The 19,826-nt window shown below is 34.3% G+C and overlaps 2 protein-coding genes across 2 annotated transcripts; both read right to left on the bottom strand.

Moving 5' to 3' along the window:
- Positions 1–872: 872 nt before the first annotated feature.
- Positions 873–6,871, bottom strand: LOC136225930 (DNA-directed RNA polymerases II, IV and V subunit 6A-like). The gene is made up of 6 exons (XM_066014104.1): positions 6,725–6,871; positions 5,990–6,023; positions 5,732–5,904; positions 2,294–2,345; positions 1,244–1,311; positions 873–1,126 (listed from the first exon to the last, which is right to left on the bottom strand). Exons 1-6 carry the CDS (start codon positions 6,757–6,759, stop codon positions 1,057–1,059), a joined length of 432 nt encoding a protein of 143 aa, XP_065870176.1. The 5' UTR covers positions 6,760–6,871; the 3' UTR covers positions 873–1,056.
- Positions 6,872–11,912: 5,041 nt separating this feature from the next.
- On the bottom strand, positions 11,913–15,275 carry LOC136225923 (DNA-directed RNA polymerases II, IV and V subunit 6A-like). Its single transcript, XM_066014094.1, has 6 exons — positions 15,117–15,275; positions 14,356–14,389; positions 14,098–14,270; positions 13,950–14,001; positions 12,294–12,361; positions 11,913–12,159 (listed from the first exon to the last, which is right to left on the bottom strand). The coding sequence occupies exons 1-6, from the start codon at positions 15,149–15,151 to the stop codon at positions 12,090–12,092; spliced, it is 432 nt and encodes a 143-aa protein (XP_065870166.1). The 5' UTR covers positions 15,152–15,275; the 3' UTR covers positions 11,913–12,089.
- Between the last annotated feature and the right edge of the window lie 4,551 nt (positions 15,276–19,826).

Genomic DNA, 19,826 nt, shown 5'->3' with positions numbered 1-19,826 from the left:
ACTAATTTGACAAAAAAATATTTAATTAATGAATTTAAAAATAAATAGTTAAAGATTGAAGTTAAATTAAAAGTTTAAAAAAGAAAGGGTACTTTTTTGAAATTTTTCATTACATTTTTTTTGAAAAGCGGTGGACCATTTACAGGTTTATAATATATATATATAGGTAAAGGCTATGCTTACTTTGTTTTTGACAAAGTAAGCCTTACTTTGTGTGTTTTCACCATTGGATTAATTTTACACTCCATCATCCAACGGTGAAAACACACCAAGTAATGGTACTTTGTCAAAAACAAAGTAACCATAGAAGGTACCTATATATATATATATATATATATATATATATTAAATTGAAACCGGAAGAGGAACTTCCGGTTTCTATTTTTAATTATTAAAAAAATAAAAAAAAAATAAAAAAGTTAGAAACCGGAAGATAAACTTCCGGTTTCTTTACAATTTGAAACCAGAAGTTTATCTTCCGGTTTCGAACCCGGTTAAACAAGCCCTACAGTGGGCAAAATGTTTAACCGGACCCCTAATGAGAATAAATTCTCATTTAAAGCCCTATTTTAGGGCAAAATCCAATAAAAGATGAGTGAAGCAGTGCACTAGAATAAAATCAAAGATATCAAATGTTTTTTTTGGATGACATGACATGAAATCCTTTCTACTTCTCAACTACCGCTTTCTAATTTCCTCGATTTTCTTTTTTCTTATATATATTTTATATTTTATATTTTTGTTCTCTTTTACAAATTGGATTTTCTATAGTTTATTTGTTTCTCTTTTAATTTCTGATTACACTATATTTTATTTTATTAATTAAAACAAAATATAAAATGAGATAAATATATGTTTACTCTAGTTCTCAAAACCTGGTCAATCTGATTGGGTCCTTTCAATTCAACTGGACCCGATAAGCAATCCGTCGGAAAAACAACAGTGAAATTCTTTTTTACAGCACTGGTTACAAGTTACAACAGTGAAATTCATTTTTACAGCGATACATCATTCCATGCTTTCTCAAGCCAATTTTCATTGGCAAACTCCAATATATCAATTGCCTCCCACTTGCCTCTTCCATGAATCTTCCACAATCAGTTCATCTACTCCCCAGTCTTCGTAACTTTATTATCCCGAAAACAACAGGAACAAAAAAATTAATCAAAGGGAAAAGAAACTGCAGGACCAAATTCCAGCAAGTTAACATTTGAAATTAATAATAATAGTTACGCAATCTCACCTTCCATCAGGCAGGTAGCGCCGGATGGTGAAAGGTATTTTCCGCTCTCGGAGTTCCTTCATGGCAATCTAGAAAAATATACAAGAAAAAAAATGAAACCATACACCAACTGGAAAATAGGAGGAAATTAAGAAGTTAAAATGAACCATGGAGAGTGTCTAATTTCACAAAAATATGCTTTTACTTGTAAATAAATGCTTTTACCATCTCAAATAAATGCTGAGGTGATAGATAAAACACAGTAACATATGATTTTTTTGCAACACTGAATCCTCTACCTCATTAGAGATTTTCAAACATTCGATCAAGATGAAGAAACTATTAGAATAGACTATATAGATATGCTGAACTATTTACTATATCAGCCATCTTATTTATATCTTGTACAGCGTTGCATAATGTGCACTATCATTATTAGGAACACATCCATCGAAACTGATTTTAAAGAACGATGTATTGGCCTATTGCCATCTGAATCTGAAGGCAAGACTAAGTTTTGTTTGTTATGTTAGATAAAATTTTGTTTTTCTCAGTTAGAATTTAGAAACTCTTATTCTAGTTTATTAGGGTACCATGTGATTTTAGCAACAAAATATGAATTGGACCTTTAACTATTAGCTTAAACTTTTAGTTCCATTGGTTCCATGACATGGTATCAGAACCTCTTTGACCAAGTGATCAAGGTTCGATTCATGGCAACCTCATTTGTTGATTAAATTGAAGGAACTGGTAATATGGGTCTGTGTTGTGCAACCTTCAAGCCAAAGTGGGTATTCACGGGGTGTGTCAGATATTAATATGAATTGGGCCTCTAACTATCAGCTTAAGCTTTTAGTTCAATTCAATCGGTGCCATGAAACAAACATAAAGTATCAAGTGTGCAGGGCATGGATAAGAAAGGAAGATGAGATGAAACAAGACATTAAAAATGTTGTAACTACAGTTAATTCCTTCAGTGAACTATTAGCAACCCACATCATGTTTCACAAGTAAGCAAGCAATTGTCCATTCATACAACCATAGTTTTCACATGTATCCATAAAATCTTACCTCAAGCGGGTCTGTTTCTCCTTCCAACTCAACCATTACAGGAGCATTCATGCTGCAAAGCCAAAGATGAAATTTATAATGTCATCAATTCTACTTACTTGATCAATCTAATTTTGAAATGAAAATGATTTTAAACAGTATGTTGAAGAAGACCTGATAACTCCGCCTGTGAGGGTCACTTGGTGGCCTTTACAGCCGGTCCCAAGCCCGGACAAAGGAGGAGGGTTGCGGTAGGTTTGTGGCGGCCAGCGTAAAACTTAGCCACATCTTATGACATGAACCATAATATAAATACCGTTGGGGCGTTCCCTACTCAGCGACGCGCTGCACTTCCTAGACCCGGGTGTAGTGATAAATGTGCAAGGGTTGCTAGGTCGTCGCCCCGAAGCGGCGCGCCACCCCAGGACCCGGGGGTGGTGTCAAATATGCAAGGGTTGCGGGTAAATAAGCTAGTCCACGGTAATGGTAGGGGTAGGGGTAAGGGTAGTAGGTTACGCTTTGGGACATGGAACATAGGTTCTTTGACAGGAAGATTAGCTGAAATTGTAGATGTTATGAAGAGGAGGAGAATAAATATATTATGCCTACAAGAAACCAAGTGGGTTGGAGCCAAGGCTAGAGAGATAGCTCCTTGGGGTTATAAGCTTTGGTACTCAGGAAAGGATAAGGGTAGAAATGGAGTAGGTATTCTTATTGATAGGGAGTATATTGATGAGGTAGTAGCGGTGTCTAGGAAGAGCGATAGAATTATGAGTGTTAAGCTAGTGATAGGGGATGAGGTTGTGAATGTCATTAGTGCATATGCGCCACAAATAGGATTAGATGTGTCTATAAGACAAGCTTTTTGGGATGACTTAGAGGAAGTGGTGCAACAGGTTCCTAGGGATGAAAAAATGGTACTAGGGGGTGATCTCAATGGACACGTGGGTTCTAGGCGAGATGGGTTTGAGAGTGTTCATGGAGGGTATGGTTTTGGAGATAAGAATGAAGCAGGAAATGATATTTTGGAATTCGCATCAGCCTATGACTTGAGTATCATGAACACATGGTTTATGAAGAGAACATCCCACTTAGTGACTTATCGGAGTGGCGGTAATGCGAGCCAAATTGACTTCTTCTTAGTAAGGAGTGCTTGGAGAAAGAGTTATATTGATTGTAAGGTGATCCCTGGTGAGAGTACGACAACCCAACATAGAGTAGTGGTGCTAGATTTTCGAAGTAGGAAATGTATAAGAAAACAAACACCTCAAGTAGAGACTAAGATTAAGTGGTGGAAATTGCAAGGGGAGAATCAACAAAAATTTGTGGATGAGATGACCAAAAAAGATATTTGGACTTGCAATATGGATTCAGATATAGATTCAATATGGAATAAGATGGAGCATAGTATAAGGGAAGTAGCGAAGGAAGTTCTAGGGGAATCTAAAGATAGCATGCCACCGGGTAAGGACACATCTTGGTGGACAGAAGAAGTACGACAAGCAGTAAAGAGTAAGAGAGAATCCTATAAACTATTGGGGAAATGTAGGAGTGACGAGAACTACGAAAAATACAAAGAGGCTAAAAGGGAAGTAAAGAAGGTCATACGAGATGCTAGAGCAAAGGTGAATCGGGATCTGTATACAAGATTGGATACGAAAGAAGGGGAAAGAGACATATATAGAATTGCTCGGATGAGAGATAGGAAGACGCGAGATCTCGGAAAAGTTAAATGTGTGAAGGATGTGGACCAGAAAGTCCTAGTTGGAGATAAGGATATCAAGGAACGATGGAGGTCCTATTTTGATGACTTATTTAATGGAGATCGCCAACAAGATGTTGGAGATATAAGTATCCATCACGATATGATAAATCATGAATGCCTGCGGAGAATTCAAAAGGGTGAAGTCAAAATGACATTAAGTAAGATGAAGTTGAAGAAAGCAGTAGGACCTGATGGCATCCCTATTGAGATTTGGAGATGTTTGGGAGAAAGAGGAATCGAATGGTTGACGACGTTCTTCAACAAAATTTGGAGAAACAATAAGATGCCATCAGAATGGAGGAAAAGTACCTTAATCCCTTTGTATAAGAACAAAGGCGATGTCCAAGATTGTGCCAACTATCGGGGAATCAAATTAATGAGTCACACTATGAAACTTTGGGAGCGAGTGATTGAACAAAGGCTAAGGAGGACGGTGAAGATCTCGGAAAACCAGTTTGGCTTTATGCCGGGAAGATCAACTATGGAAGCCATCCATCTAATGAGACAATTAATGAAGCACTATCGAAATAAGAAGAAAGACTTGCATATGGTTTTCATTGACTTGGAGAAAGCATATGATAAGGTACCAAGGGAAGTACTTTGGTGGGCCTTGATAAGGAAAGGCATTTCGCGGAAATATATTGACATCATAAAGGACATGTATGAAGGAGTATGCACGAGTGTACGTACTAGTGTTGGGAAAACTGAAGAGTTTCCTATTACGATTGGAGTGCATCAAGGTTCCGCACTAAGCCCATTTCTTTTTGCCATCGTTATGGATGAACTAACAAGTTCACTTCAAGATGGTATACCATGGTGCATGCTGTTTGCAGATGATATTGTGTTGGTTGATGAGACGAAAGAAGGAGTGGAGATGAAGTTGGAACTATGGAGGCAAACTCTAGAATCTAGAGGCTTTAAGTTGAGTCGAAGTAAGACAGAATATTTGGAGTGTAAGTTTAGCGGCCGTAGGAGTAGGGAGGCAGGGACAATCACCCTAGATGGGAGAGTTGTTCAGGCCTCGGATTGCTTCCGGTATTTAGGATCTATTATCCAAACGGATGGAGAAGTAGATGGAGATGTTGCCCATAGGATTAAAGCTGGTTGGTCGAAGTGGAAGAGTGCTACGGGTTTCCTTTGTGATCCCGGCATGCCTAATAGATTGAAGGGAAAATTCTACCGGAAGGCAATTAGACCAGCATTGTTATATGGTACGGAGTGTTGGGCAGTGAAACACTGCCACATCCATAAGATGTCGGTGGCGGAGATGCGTAGGTTGAGATGGATGTGTGGTCACACGAGAAAGGACCGGGTGCGTAATGAAATAATTAGGACAAAAGTAGGGGTTACATCTATTGAGAATAAAATGAGAGAAAACCGACTAAGGTGGTTTGGCCATGTGAGACGTAGAGCGCTTGATGCGCCGGTTAGGAGAACCGAAGAGTGGCAAAGGGATGTAGTGGTGAGGGGTAGGGGAAGACCTAAGCAAACTTGGAGGAGGGTGATCGAGAGTGATATGAGTTTATTGGGAATTGAGGAAAATATGGTAGTGGATAGGACGGAGTGGAGGGAGAGAATCTGTGTCGCTGACACGACTTGATTTTCACGGTTTTATATGATGGTTCATGTTAGCCGACCCCGAATCATTTCGGGACTAAGGCTTTGTTGTTGTTGTTGTTGTTGTTGAAGAAGACCTGATTTGCAGAGCACGAGTGCCCAATATTCTGGCACGCTCATATTTTGTCATATATTTGGACGTTTTACGAGGTCTTTCTACTGCTTCCTGTTCTTCTCTATCCTCGGTTTCAATGGGGTCCCCAGGCACATCTTCATTGTTATTGTTCTCAACCTCCTCATCTGCTCCTTCCTGTCCAATCATTCCACATACATTAAGATAACATGGTAACTTTTGGTTACATTATAGAAATCAGATATAAGTAATGATTTCTTACCTCAATCTCAGGCTCTGCTGGCTCATCCTCGTATCTGAGATAACAATTCAAGGGACATCAGTTGTCAACGTCATTGCACACCAGATAAAAGAAAAACATATATATGTAAATACAAAACTGAAAGCATCTTAAAACACACACTCATCCTCAATAATGCTGAGTTGGAAACGCAGAATATACCAAGTATTTATACATCTAATTATATTCAAACTCTCAAACTACTGTATGCTCTCTCACACTTAGAGACAACAAAATTCTGGCAACCAGGTTGCAATCCAATTAGAGAAAACACCCAATTGTAGATACTGTACGGAAAATCAATAATGAAACAGACAATTGATGTCCTGCAACTTGGTAAATGCTACCCAAGCAACTAACTAATACGCTTAGCATTCTCCATTCTGAACATTTAGCAAAGCCTAAGCGAATAAGTAGTAGTTTTCTCCACAGTTGTTATTTTGAAACCAGTATAACACAACCTCCACGACTATAGCTGATTCCGCAAAAGAGAAACAAATAAAGTCTAGAAAACCTAACAAATTGGTTCCAAAAAATATTTCGTATCCTTTCAACTTCTGATTGTGACTACTTCGATATAAACTGCGAACGAAATCAAATAAATTTAGCCTAGTTCGGTGAAATTAATTGAGTGAGAGGGAAAACTAAAAGAAACCCTAGCTCGTTTCGTAAAGTAGAGTGTGTGGGGTGGAGAGGGAGGAGGGAGAAAGATCTAACCCCATGTCCATATCATTGTAGTCGTCGTCTGCCATGGTTGATCGTCGAAGTGATTAATGAAGAAACCGAAAATCCTTTTTTCTCTTTACTCTCTGAATGTGCACAACCCTCTGAGGCAGAAGAAGGCACGAAAGGCTGTAATCTTTTTTTTTTTTTTTTTTTTGTTCGGGAAAGGCTGTAATCTAATCTATTACTTATGGAAGAATTAATTATCCCTCGTTTGTCAGGAGGTTAATGGGAGTAACCGAAGGTTAAGTATTAAATTAATTTTTTTTTTGGAGTTATTTTTTTTGAAAGTAAATAGAGGTTAATGGAGTTAAATGTTTACTTGCTCTAACCTCCAAATTGGGGGATTAATGGGAGTAATGTAGAGTTTTTTAAAATTTATTGTCTCTGCAGAGTAAATTTAACTTTCATTCCCCTCCATATTTAAACTTCCAAACAAAATTAAACGTTTAACCTCATTTACATCATGTAAACCCCCAAACAAGGTTAATTTTTAACTTTCCTTTCCATTACCTCCTTTAACTCTCACCTCTATTAACCTTTAAACTCCCAAACAAAGACTTAGGTTATATAAGTTATAACTCGACTCCCGCCTCCTCGTCTACCCAATATTACTAATCTAACCTCATCTTTTTATAGGCTTGTCAAATGGGTAATACTCATCCTCATTGAATCCCGACCCATTAGAGTCCAGAATCTTCGATATTCATTTTCTTGCAGATGATGGATCCAAAACTTCGATAATAGTTATAGGGTCAAATACATGAATATCATAATTAAGTACAAAATTACAACAAAATCATATTACCAAACTTAATTCTTAATATGTCATTATTCTCTGTATATTATGATTTTACACAATAATTTAAAAAATCTAGACTCCAATTCATAAATCATAAACCCTAGAAAATATATCATAGACTTCTAATTTATAAATTGTAATCTTTAAAATATATTAAAAGTACTAATTTTAGTAGTTTGACATACTCCAAAATTATGAATTGATATAGTTGTAAATAATTTTTAGATGAATTTCTATGTAATTTTCTCATAGTTATATGGGAAATTTACATGAAAATTCACGTTTGAAAAACTACTTACAACTATATTAAGAAGTTAAAATATTTAACTTTTAGGGTCCGTTTGTTTTACCTATTGTTGTTATTTGCTGTTTGTTGTTGAAAAATGTTGCTTTTCAAAAAAACAGGGATTCCATGTTTTTATAAACAACTATTTCTCAGTTATAAAAAGGTAAACATGAGATGTCTCACTAAACACTTAAAACTCTTTATTTTAAAGTGAAAATGTAAACAAGATGAGAAAATGGAGTAATCTAATACCGTTTAATATTTTAAGTTAAACATTATCAACTAATATTTTTATGGGAAAATTACACAAAAATTCATCTTTCAAAAACTATTTACAAGTATGTCAAATCATAATTTTGAATTATGTCAAACTAGTAAAATCAGTACTTTTAATATATTTTAAAGATTAGAATTTATAAATTAGAAGTCTATAATATATTTTCTATGGTTTATGATTTATGAATAGGCGTCTAGTATTTTTAAATTATGTGTAAAATCATAATATATAGAAAATAATGACATATTAAGAATTAAGTTTATCGATACGACTTAGTTGTATTTTGTACTTAATTTTTTCAACACTTAATTTTCAATTTTATCAAACAACACCTTATTTTATAAAGATCCCTAACTTATTACTATAAAAATTAGTCATGTGATATCCATTGATATATATCTATTAATATATGATATTAACATTATATAACATTTTTTTTTTTTTTTGGTAGAATTATATAACATATTTTTTAGTGTTTATTAATTATTAATTTAATATATTAATTATACTTTAAAATTTAAATATTAATATATTTTATATAAATTTAAACTAAATTTTTTAATAAATAAATAAAACTTAATTGATAGATGATAGTAAAATGTAGGGTAAATAATTTATTAGTCCCCTAATTTTTACCTAACACACTGTTTAGTCCTTTATTTTGAAAAACACATTTTAAGATCCATATCTTTTGCCAATATTAACCTTGTGGTCCTTTTATCTATTTTTTTAGATTTTTAACCGAACATATCTTAGCTTTTAGAACCAAAAGGTTAATGTTGGCAAAATCTAAGGACCTTATAATGTATTTTTCAAAATAGGAGGACTAAACAGTCTGTTAGGTAAAAAGTGAGAGACTAATAAATTATTTACCCAAAAATGTATTGAATATATCTTCTACATAAACCACCAAGCTCTTAAGTATTAAGGGAGTCAAAAGCAGCCCCAAAGCTCCATGCATGCCCAATGGTCCGCCTTCGTATATAAGTTCCCCTATAAACGTATCCATAAGGTCGGACAACAGAATAAGGTAGTGGATGCCCTAAGCCGAAAGTGGCACTCTTGAGGATGGTGAATATAGAGATAGATTGTTTTGAGCACATCCGAGGAGACTATAAAGCGGATCTAGACTTTAGAAACATTTGGGAGAATTGTAGAAGCCAACGTGGGGTGGGGTGTATCATCTGTTTGATGAATATCTTATGAGAGGTAACCAGTTTTGCTTACCATGTACCTCCATACGGGAGAAGGTCATCCGGGATTTACACAGAGGGAGTCTAGAAGGGCACTTCGGGAGGGACAAAACCTACGAAACAATGAGCTCTCGGTACTTCTGGCCTAAGATGAGAAGGGATGTCACTTACCTGGTGGAGCGGTCTTATATTTTCCAAACCACCAAAGCATATACGACTAACGCCGACCTACACCTACCACTACCCGTGCCAAAGACAGTATGAGAAGATTTATCCATGGATTTCATCCTCATATTATCCAGAACCCAAAAGGGCATGGATTCCATTGACATGTTTTCCAAGATTGGTCCATTTTATCCCACGCGGAACGATGAATGATGCCTCAGCGATCGCCAAACTGTTCTTCAAAGAGGTAGTAAGCCTATATGGGGTACCAAAGAACATCTCGGATCGAGATACAAAGTTTCTAAGCCACTTTTGGCGGATATTGTGGGCCCTCTTTGATACGATCCTGAAATTCAGTACCACAGCACACCCGCAGACTGATGGTTAGACAAAGGTAGTTAATCAAACCTTGGGAAACTTGCTGAGAAGAAAATATAAGGATAAGCCCAAGATGTGGGATTTGGTCTTGCCCTAGGCAGAGTTCGCCTACAACGGATCTGTACATTCGGAAACTGGAAAGTCACTATTTGAAATGGTGTATACGAAGATCCCTAATCATACCCTAGACATCATAACCCTTCTGAAGGGGGAAAAGGAGAATGTGACTGCCAAACACCTTGTGAATGAGTATATGCGGATGCATCAGGAGGTGAAGGAGACTCTTAAGGAGCAGAACCAGAAGTTGAAGGCTAAGGTTGATGAGCACCGAAGGGACCCTCAGTTCGACGTTGGGGATGAAGTGATGGTATACCTAAGCAAGGAAATGCTCGCTAGTGCCCCAAGTAGCAAACTTCAGCCAAAAAGGTATAACCCATATAAGGTGATCAAAAGAATCAATGTCAACGCTTATCTGGTGTACCATGACGTTGACAACTGAGGGCCCTTGAATTATTATTTCAGATATGAGGATGAGCCAGCAGAGCCCGAGATTGAGGTAAGAAATCATTACTTATATCTGATTTCTATAATGTAACCAAAAGTTCCCATGTTATCTCAATGTATGTGGAATGATTGGACATAAAGGAGCAGATGAGGAGGTTGAGAACAATAACAATGAAGATGTGCCAGGGGACCCCATTGAAACCGAGGATAGAGAAGAACAGGAAGCAGTAGAACGACCTCGTAAAATGTCCAAACATATGACAAAATATGAGCGCGCCAGAATTAGATTGATCAGGTCTTCTTCCATATATTGTTTAAAAATCATCTTCATTTCAAAATTAGATTGATCAAGTAGAATTGATGGCATTATAAATTTCATCTTTGGCTTTGCAGCATGAGTGCTCCTGTAATGGTTGAGTTGGAAGGAGAAACAGACCCACTTGAGGTAAGATTCTATGGATACATGTGAATACTGTGGTTGTATGAATGGGAAATTGCTTGCTTACTTGTGAAACATGATATGGGTTGCTAAGAGTTTACTGAAAGAATTAACTGTAGTTAACAACATTTTTTAATATGTCTTGTTTCATCTCATCTTCCTTTCTTATCCATGCCCTGCACACTTGATACTTTTATCTTTGTGTCGTGGAACCAATTGCACTGAAAGCTAAGTTGATAGTTAAAGGGCTAGTTTATATTAATATCTGGCACACCGCCGCATGCCAAATACCCATCGGATTCGAAGCACACACAACACAGACTCATATTACCATGTCCTTCAATTTAATCAACAAATGAGGTTGTCCGGAATCGAAACCTTGATCACTTTGTCAAAGAGCCACCGATTCCATGTCATAGAACCAATTGAACTAAAAGCTTAAGCTGATAGTTCAAGGCGCAATTCATATTAATATTTGACATTTTGTTGCTAAAATTCACATGGTACCCTAATAAACTAGAATAAGAGTTTCTAAATTCTAATTGAGAGAAGTAGAATTTATCTAACAACAAAAACAAACAAAAAGAAAATAGTCTTCCCTTCAGATTCAGATGGCAATAGGTCAATACATCGTTCTTTGAAATCAGTTTCGATGGATGTGTTCCTTAAAATGATAGTGCACATTATGCAACACTGTACAAGATATAAATAAGATGGATGATATAGTATATAGTTTAGCATATCTAGATAGTCTATTCTAATAGTTTCTTTATCTTGATCGAATATTTGAAAATCTCTGATGAGGTTGAGGATTCAGTGCTGCAAAAAAAATCATATTTATCTGTCATCTCAGCATTTATTTGTGATGGTAATTGGTAAATATATAAAATCGTTGTTTGTGGATAATATCTGTTATTAACATTATGTAATGCAGTATAAAAATGAATTAGATGGAATTAACATGGTATCTTCTTTTTCTTCATTTGATGAAATGTTTGAAAATCTTTTATGCTGATGAGATTAAGATTACATATGAATTAGTTGAATTGAATTGTTATTGCAGCATTGATTGTGATGGTATAATTGATTGTCTTGCAATTGATTATGCTATTCCTGTATTTGCTTTTCACAATTAATCTATCACCACAAAATGCATATCATTTACCAGAGGAAGTTACGCTTATATATATGTGTCTACAAACAATCCGTCGGAAAAACAACAGTGAAATTCTTTTTTACAGAACTGGTTAAAAGTTACAGGGATACATCATTCCATGCTTTCTCAAGCCAATTTTCATTCACAAACTCCAGCAGATCAATTGCCTCCCACTTGCCTCTTCCATGAATCTTCCACAATCAGTTCATCTACTCCCCAGTCTTCGTAACTTGATTATCCCGAAAAGAACAGGAACAAGAAAAGAACAGGAACAAAAAAATTAATCAAAGGGAAAAGAAACTGCAGGACCAAATTCCAGCAAGTTAACATTTGAAGTTAATAATAATAGTTACACAATCTCACCTTCCATCAGGCAGGTAGCGCCGGATGGTGAAAGGTATTTTCCGCTCTCGGAGTTCCTTCATGGCAATCTAGAAAAATATACAAGAAAAAAAAAATGAAACCATACGCCAACTGGAAAATAGGAGGAAATTAAGAAGTTAAAATGAAATATTTTCTAAGACTGAACGACTCAAACTGGTGTTTCCTGTTTTAGCTCATATTTCCAGGGTTACAAAAATTATTTCCGAGTGGTCTGTATGGTGCTGATCAAAATTTCTTATCTTGAATTGAAGAACTTCAATTGTCAATCAATAAAAAAAAAGATCCCTCAGATTGAGCACAAAATGAACTTTATGCTGTTACAGCTTTACCCAAAAGTTCAGTAGAAGGGTTTTTTTTTTTTTTGCATCAATATAATAACCAACATTCACAATACCACAATTGCATTTCAACCTCACTTGTCAGGCAGAAATCAACCATGGATAGTGTCCAATTTCACCAAAATATACTTTTACTTGTAAATTAAAGTAGAAGAGCCGTACATTAGGAATTAGGAAAAAAAAAAAAAAACAAGAGGAAATATCTCAGTCTTAGCTCACAAGACAAGACTATCAATTATACCATCACAGCCAATGCTGCGACAACAATTGAATTCAAGTGCTTCATATATAATGCTTAATCTCATCAGCATAAAAGATTTTCAAACATTTCATCAAATGATGATACTAGTATGTTGATGCTGAATTTCCGAGCTATATACAATGTCAATTCCATCTGATTCATTTTTTTTACTGCATTGCATAATGTTAATAACAGATATGATCCACAAACAACGATTTTATATATTGACCAATTACCATCTCAAATAAATGCTGAGATGATAGATAAAACACAGCAACATGTGATTTTTTGCAGCAATGAATCCTCAACCTCATCAGAGATTATCAAACATTTGATCAAGATGAAGAAACTATTAGAATAGACTATCTAGATATGCTGAACTATGTACTATATCATTTCCATCTTATTTATATCTTGTACAGCGTTGCATAAAGTGCACCATCATTAATAGGAACACATCCATCGAAACTGATTTTAAAGGAAGCGTCTTGCCATCTGAATCTGAAGGCAAGACTAATTTTTGTTTGTTATGTTAGATAAAATTTTGTTTTTCTCAGAAACTCTTATTCTAGTTTATTAGGATACCATGTGATTTTAGCAACAAAATATGAATTGCGCCTTTATCTATCAGTTTAAACTTTTAGTTCAATTGGTTCCATGGCATGGTATCAGAACCTCTTTGACCAAGCGATCAAGGGTCCGATTCATGGCAACCTCATTTGTTGATTAAATTGAGGGACCTGGTAATATGGTCTGTATGGTGTATGCTTCAAGCCAAGTGGGTATTCACGGGGTGTGTCAGATATTAATATGAATTGGACCTTTAACTATCAGTTTAAGCTTTTAGTTCAATTGGTGCCATGAAACAAAGATAAATTATCAAGTGTGCAGGGCATGAATAGGAAAGGAAGATGAGATGAAACAAGACATTAAAAATGTTGCAATTACAGTTAATTTTCAGCAAAACAATTAGTAACCCACGTCATGTTTCACAAGTAAGCAAGCAATTGTCCATTCATACAACCATAGTGTTCACATGTATCCATAAAATCTTACCTCAAGCGGGTCTGTTTCTCCTTCCAACTCAACCATTACAGGAGCATTCATGCTGCAAAGTCAAAGATGAAATTTATAATGCCATCAATTCTAATTATCAATCTAATTTGAAATGAAAATAATTTTGAAACTGTATATTGAAGAAGACCTGATTTGCAGGGCACGAGTGCCCAATATTCTGGCACGCTCATATTTTGTCATATATTTAGACGTTTTACGAGGTCGTTCTACTGCTTCCTGTTCTTCTCTATCCTCGGTTTCAATGGGGTCCCCAGGCACATCTTCATTGTTATTGTTCTCAACCTCCTCATCTGCTCCTTCCTGTCCAATCATTCCACATATATTAAGATAACATGGGAACTTTTGGTTACATTATAAAAATCAGATATAAGTAATGATTTCTTACCTCAATCTCAGGCTCTGCTGGCTCATCCTCATATCTGAAATAACAATTCAAGGGCCCTCAGTTGTCAACATCATTGTACACCAGATAAATGAGAAAACATATATATGTAAATACAAAACTGAAAGCATCTTAAAACAAAACTGAAAGCATCTTAAAACAACACTCATCCTCAATAATGCTTAGATGGAAACACAAATATACCAAGTATGTATACATCTAATTATATTCAAAATCTCAAACTACTGTATGCTCTCTATCACTTGGCTACAACAAAATTCTGGCAACCAGGTTGCAATCCAACATAACATTTAATAGCATCTTGTCCACTATACATTAGAGAAAACACCCAATTGTCTTTACTGTGGGGAAAATTAATAATAAAACAGAAAATTGATGTCCTGCAACTTAGCATTCTCCATTCTGAACATTTAGCAAAGCCTAAGCGAATAAGTAGTAGTTTTCTCCAGAGTTCTCATTTTGAAATTAGAACAAGGCAACCTCCACGACCATAGATGATTCCGCAAAAGAGAAACAAATAAAGTCTAGAAAACCTAACAAATTGGTTCCAAAAAAGTAAGAATATTTCGTATCCTTTCAACTTCTGATTGTGATTACTTCGATATAAACTGCGAACGAAATCAAATTAATCTAGCCTAGTTCTGTGAAATTAATTGAGTGAGAGGGAAAACTAAAAGAAACCCTAGGTCGTTTTGGGAAGTAGTGTGTGTGGGGTGGAGAGGGAAGAGGGAGAAAGATCTAACCCCATGTCCATATCATTGTAGTCGTCGTCTGCCATGGTTGATCGTCGAAGTGATTAATGAAGAAGACGAAAATCCTTTCTCTCTCTACTCTATGTAATGTATGTGCAGAACCCTCTGAGGCAGAGGAATTGGTTAGGTTAAATATAAGTTATAACTCGGCTCCCGCCTCATCGTTTACCCAACATTACTAACCTAACCTCATCTTTTTACAGGCTTGTCAAATGGGTAATACTCATCCTCATTGAATCCCGGCCCATTAGAGTCCAGAATTTTCAATATTCATTTTCTTTCAGATGATTGGATCGAAAACTTCCACAATAGTTATTTCATTAAAAAATTAATATATTAATTATACTTTCAAATTTAATTATTAATATAAAAGGGCGGCCCGGTGCATTACGCGTCCAATGGCCGTTTTTTCTCCATTCTTACCCCTCTTTGTAATTTTTCTAATTCTTTTTTATGTATTTTGTGTAATTTTTAGATAGACATTCTAATTATTTTTTATTTTTTTATAATATTCTAAAATCATTCTAAATTAATAAAAAATGTTATTAAAAGTCTAGATTTTACGAAAATTTTATAAAAATTCCAGAAAATCACACATATTTTTTTGGAAGATTCTATATGGATCGAAAATTTACTTTTGATTATATATATATATACATACTAGGGATAAAACCCTCGCTTTGCTTCGGGCATTTAAATTTTTTAATATTAGAGGAGTGAAAAAGAAACAATATATATATATATATATATATATATATATATATATATATATTATATTAAAAAAAGAAGTTATTACATATGTAAATTAAGGTAGGATAACATGACCGAATAATAAAATTCTAGTTTAATAAATTGTTTATTCTTTCAGACAAGAACTCCAACCTTGTTATGAATTTAACTGCTTTCGTAAACTGTTGTTTCAAAAAGTGATAGTCACTCAATAGGCTTTGATATGGTCCCCCAATTATCGTCATGTAATCCATGGATAGTTGTTGATGGGTTTGCCTTACCGCCATAAGCTTGGCATGGTTGAAATCAAGTATTTCAATACCATGGGAGGATTGTAGTGATTTTAAGACTTTGAAGCATGCTCGATTTCTTGCATCTGTGTCACTTATTGAGCTTGTCCTGGTAAGATCCATAAAATGCTCATCACCACGATTATCTTTGTGTAAGTAATAAACACGACAAATAAAATTCCCTTGAACACGAGCATCAAAATGTATAATTGGAGGCGGCAAGTTGAGTTCATTCATAACAAACTTGAGGAGACTTTCAAGTGAAAGTTGTATTGTTGGCATCTGAGAAGTGAAATAAATTAGATCATGGTGAAAGAAAGGATTTGTATGTAATGGATACATAAAAAATATGAAACATGTGTAATAAATGAGATCAAAGAATGATAATTAAATAATACTTTTGTAAGCAACTTAGATGAACAACAACAATGAGTAGATGTTGAAAGAATGAAAAGAATAAGAACGTGAAAGAATAGAATACTAATTCAAGTGGAGAAGTAGTATGGTGTGCAATATAAAATTGATTGAGTGGAGTAGTATGGTATGCAATATAAACTTGAGTAAAAATGGTTCGGTTTAATAATTATGGTGTGGTTAGGTGAAGCCATTTATGATTATTTAACTGATTTGACGTGAAGTAATGTGTAATAAATATGGTAGCTAAAAGAATTTATTGTTTAGTTGGAACATATTTATGATTATTTAATTGATTTGACCTGAAATGATGTGTAGTAAATATAGTAGATAATGTTACTGAATTAGGTGAAAGTCATATATGATTATTTAATTGCTTTGACCTGAAGTAATGTGTAATAAATATAGTATGTAAAAGAATTTATTGTTTCTTTCATTTTTTTAATATGTTTAATTATTAATGGGTAGAATAAGATATTTATGATTATTTAATTGATTTGACCTGAACTGATATGTAGTAAATATAGTAGGTAAAAAATTTATTGTTTGTTCATTTTTTAATGTGTTTTATTAGTAATGGATAAAATAATGTAAACCATGAGAATATCACTTTATCTTATATTTCATGAGTAATAAATGCAAGTAGCTAAATGAATTTATTGGTTGGATTTTGTGTAGACATTTAGTTTTTTATCGTTTATTTTATAAGATAGTGACTGTTTGTTAGACTTTATCATTTATTTTATAAGACAGTAAGCGTCTGTTAGACTTTTCTATAAATGCGCTTGTAATTTTAAGAGTATGGAAGCAATTGATGAATTTGATTTTTGGTATATTAAATCTGTAGTTGAATAAATCTATTGTTTGGATATAATGAATGTTCTAGACAAATATTAATAATGTCATTAGAGAAACTGCAACTTGGCTTTATAGATGTACTTAATAAAACTTTAAAAGCATAAGACAACTATCTTATAAAAGTCCATATAATAAAGTTGAAACTATAACAACAGTTTAACATAAAGGTTCATGCAATTATTTAGGACTTGCTTTTTTTGGCAGATGGAGGAATGATGTTCTGAGTAGCACCAACTGATTCGAATTCCACCGTGCTTGAACTTTGACTATCATCAACTGGAAATTCAAGTTTCTTTTTAGCGCTTGGTTTGGATGAACTGGTCATGGGGCTTTTTGACAGCAGATGTAAGGGACGCACTGAAATTGGGCTTGGGGTTTTTTTTGCCAGTTATAAATTCATCTTTGAAAATGTGAAGCACTTTGAAAGACATTGCAGATGCATCGTCCACTCTATCACTTATGCAAACTTGAAAAATCTTTTCTATTCCACAAATTTTTGATATGATAGGTGGCACGTCAAAGCGATCTTTATTTCCGATAACTACATTGCTTGCTGGAATTTCAATTAGAGACTGAGCTTGAAGACCAAATAGTAAGAAAGGAGCAATTCCTGTTTCATCCTACGCAATGACAGTTAGCTTATACCTGAAATAAAATAATAGTTTTGAAAATGTTAGTTATTAAATCACATAATAGTTTGTGTGTATTTGTGAAGTATTACTTACCATGGAATAGGTAATTCATTTATGTAAGTGCATTTCTTACACCAAATACAATCGACTAAAATCAACTACGAAAGCGAATTCCATAACTGATCTCAACTTATCAACCTAAAACGAACCAAAAAGTTATCAACCTAAAACTATTTGTCAAATAAAAACACAGTTAAGAATGTATGAAAAGGGATTTCATAACTGACCTCAACTTTACTGTTGTAGAACAAATAGAATCATACAAATGCAATCAGAACAATTAATATATCGCCCCGGATCAGAGTAGAGGAGATTAAAAAGCAAGAAAACAGGAGGAACAATTTACCACTCAAATATATGAAGTTCCATAAAATAGCTTCGGATCTAAAAAAAAGATCCTTATGATCTGGAGTTCAGTTGAACTGATGCAAAAAAAAAAAAACTTTAAATAAAACAAAACTCACTACTGCTGTAAAACCATTAAACAAAAACTCCAAAGATATGACAGAATAGATCCATCTATGTGCGAAAAAACACTAAATATGAAAAAGGACAGAGAAGGGTGGTGGATCGGTTCGAGAACTAAAACGAAGGATCATAGAGGAAAATATCAAAATAGGGAAAACAAAGTAGGAGAATATCACTTACCTAATCGCAGATCCACATGTCATGAAACATAAATTGATTCATCTAATTCCCTGCCATCAATTAATTTCTCCAATGACATTCCTCAATTTCTTATCAGATTTTTCATTGTCTCATCTTTTCACTATCCTTATTGGTTCTCTCTTAAGAATTAATCATGCTCTCTGTCATAAAAAAAGACCCAATTTATTTAAAATCACTATCTAAATCAAAATCCAGAAACCACAGATTACTTACCAGTTTGGAAAATAACTATAGCCTCTTCCATCTTATCTGCGATGAAGAATAAAACAATCCCAAATGAAAAAAAACAATGAAACTCTTAATAAATCAATAAAAGAAAGTAAAAATCAAAAGTAAAACCCATATATAGAGAAATTAAAAAAAAATACAACACAAACAGAGGATGAAGAAGTAAGAGAAAAGAGAGACGAGCAGACACTACATGATTATAGTAATTTGAAACAAAGTTTACATGTAAATTTTTTGAATTATATTATGATTGAACTATAATCTCAAAAATAGCCTAAATATGTACAATATCTTCTTAATCCAAACATCTTGCTCACACTTCAAGCACACATATGATAACAGAAAATTATCCACTGAGAAAGCAATAAGAGTAGCCATACTCATGAAGGATATATAATAATGGGTAGGAAATCAAAATTAAGCTTAACAGTAGGTAAAATACAGGACTAAAATATATATGAATATAAATATACTTGCAGCTGGAAGCTCATTACAGTTCCACACATAGTTAAAGTTCCATTTTCAATGTTAGAGGATGCCTTGTCAAATTTAAATTATCTTTCACATAGTGGGTATAGTAAAAAGGGTAAGATAAGGATAAAAAAAACACTATAACCTAACCACAATATAAAATGCAATAGCCTTTGACCAATAGGAGAATGGACCTGCTATTTCACTATTACATAGTGATGGCTAAAAAAGTTTAAATGATAATAATAAAATCCATAAATCATCTCTCTCAAGTGACATTTGTCTCTAGATCTTCCTTCAAATTCTTGACTCAACGAACATGGAAGACAAAAGAATAAAACAGGTTCTAG

Source organism: Euphorbia lathyris, chromosome 1 (genome assembly GCF_963576675.1).
Source record: "Euphorbia lathyris chromosome 1, ddEupLath1.1, whole genome shotgun sequence".
Taxonomy (NCBI): domain Eukaryota; kingdom Viridiplantae; phylum Streptophyta; class Magnoliopsida; order Malpighiales; family Euphorbiaceae; genus Euphorbia; species Euphorbia lathyris.
Note: the sequence above shows the minus strand (reverse complement) of the source record. Positions and strands in the feature narration are given on the sequence as shown.

What these genes read in the sequence shown, in the direction of transcription:
- LOC136225930 (XM_066014104.1), bottom strand. Translation starts at nt 6,759, where the DNA reads ATGGCAGACGACGACTACAATGATATGGACATGGG. An exon ending in TACAATGATATGGACATGGG is followed by an intron (nt 6,024 to 6,724) that starts GTTAGATCTTTC and finishes TTGTTATCTCAG; the next exon opens with ATACGAGGATGAGCCAGCAG. An exon ending in CAGCAGAGCCTGAGATTGAG is followed by an intron (nt 5,905 to 5,989) that starts GTAAGAAATCAT and finishes ATGATTGGACAG; the next exon opens with GAAGGAGCAGATGAGGAGGT.
- LOC136225923 (XM_066014094.1), bottom strand. Translation starts at nt 15,151, where the DNA reads ATGGCAGACGACGACTACAATGATATGGACATGGG. An exon ending in TACAATGATATGGACATGGG is followed by an intron (nt 14,390 to 15,116) that starts GTTAGATCTTTC and finishes TTGTTATTTCAG; the next exon opens with ATATGAGGATGAGCCAGCAG. An exon ending in CAGCAGAGCCTGAGATTGAG is followed by an intron (nt 14,271 to 14,355) that starts GTAAGAAATCAT and finishes ATGATTGGACAG; the next exon opens with GAAGGAGCAGATGAGGAGGT.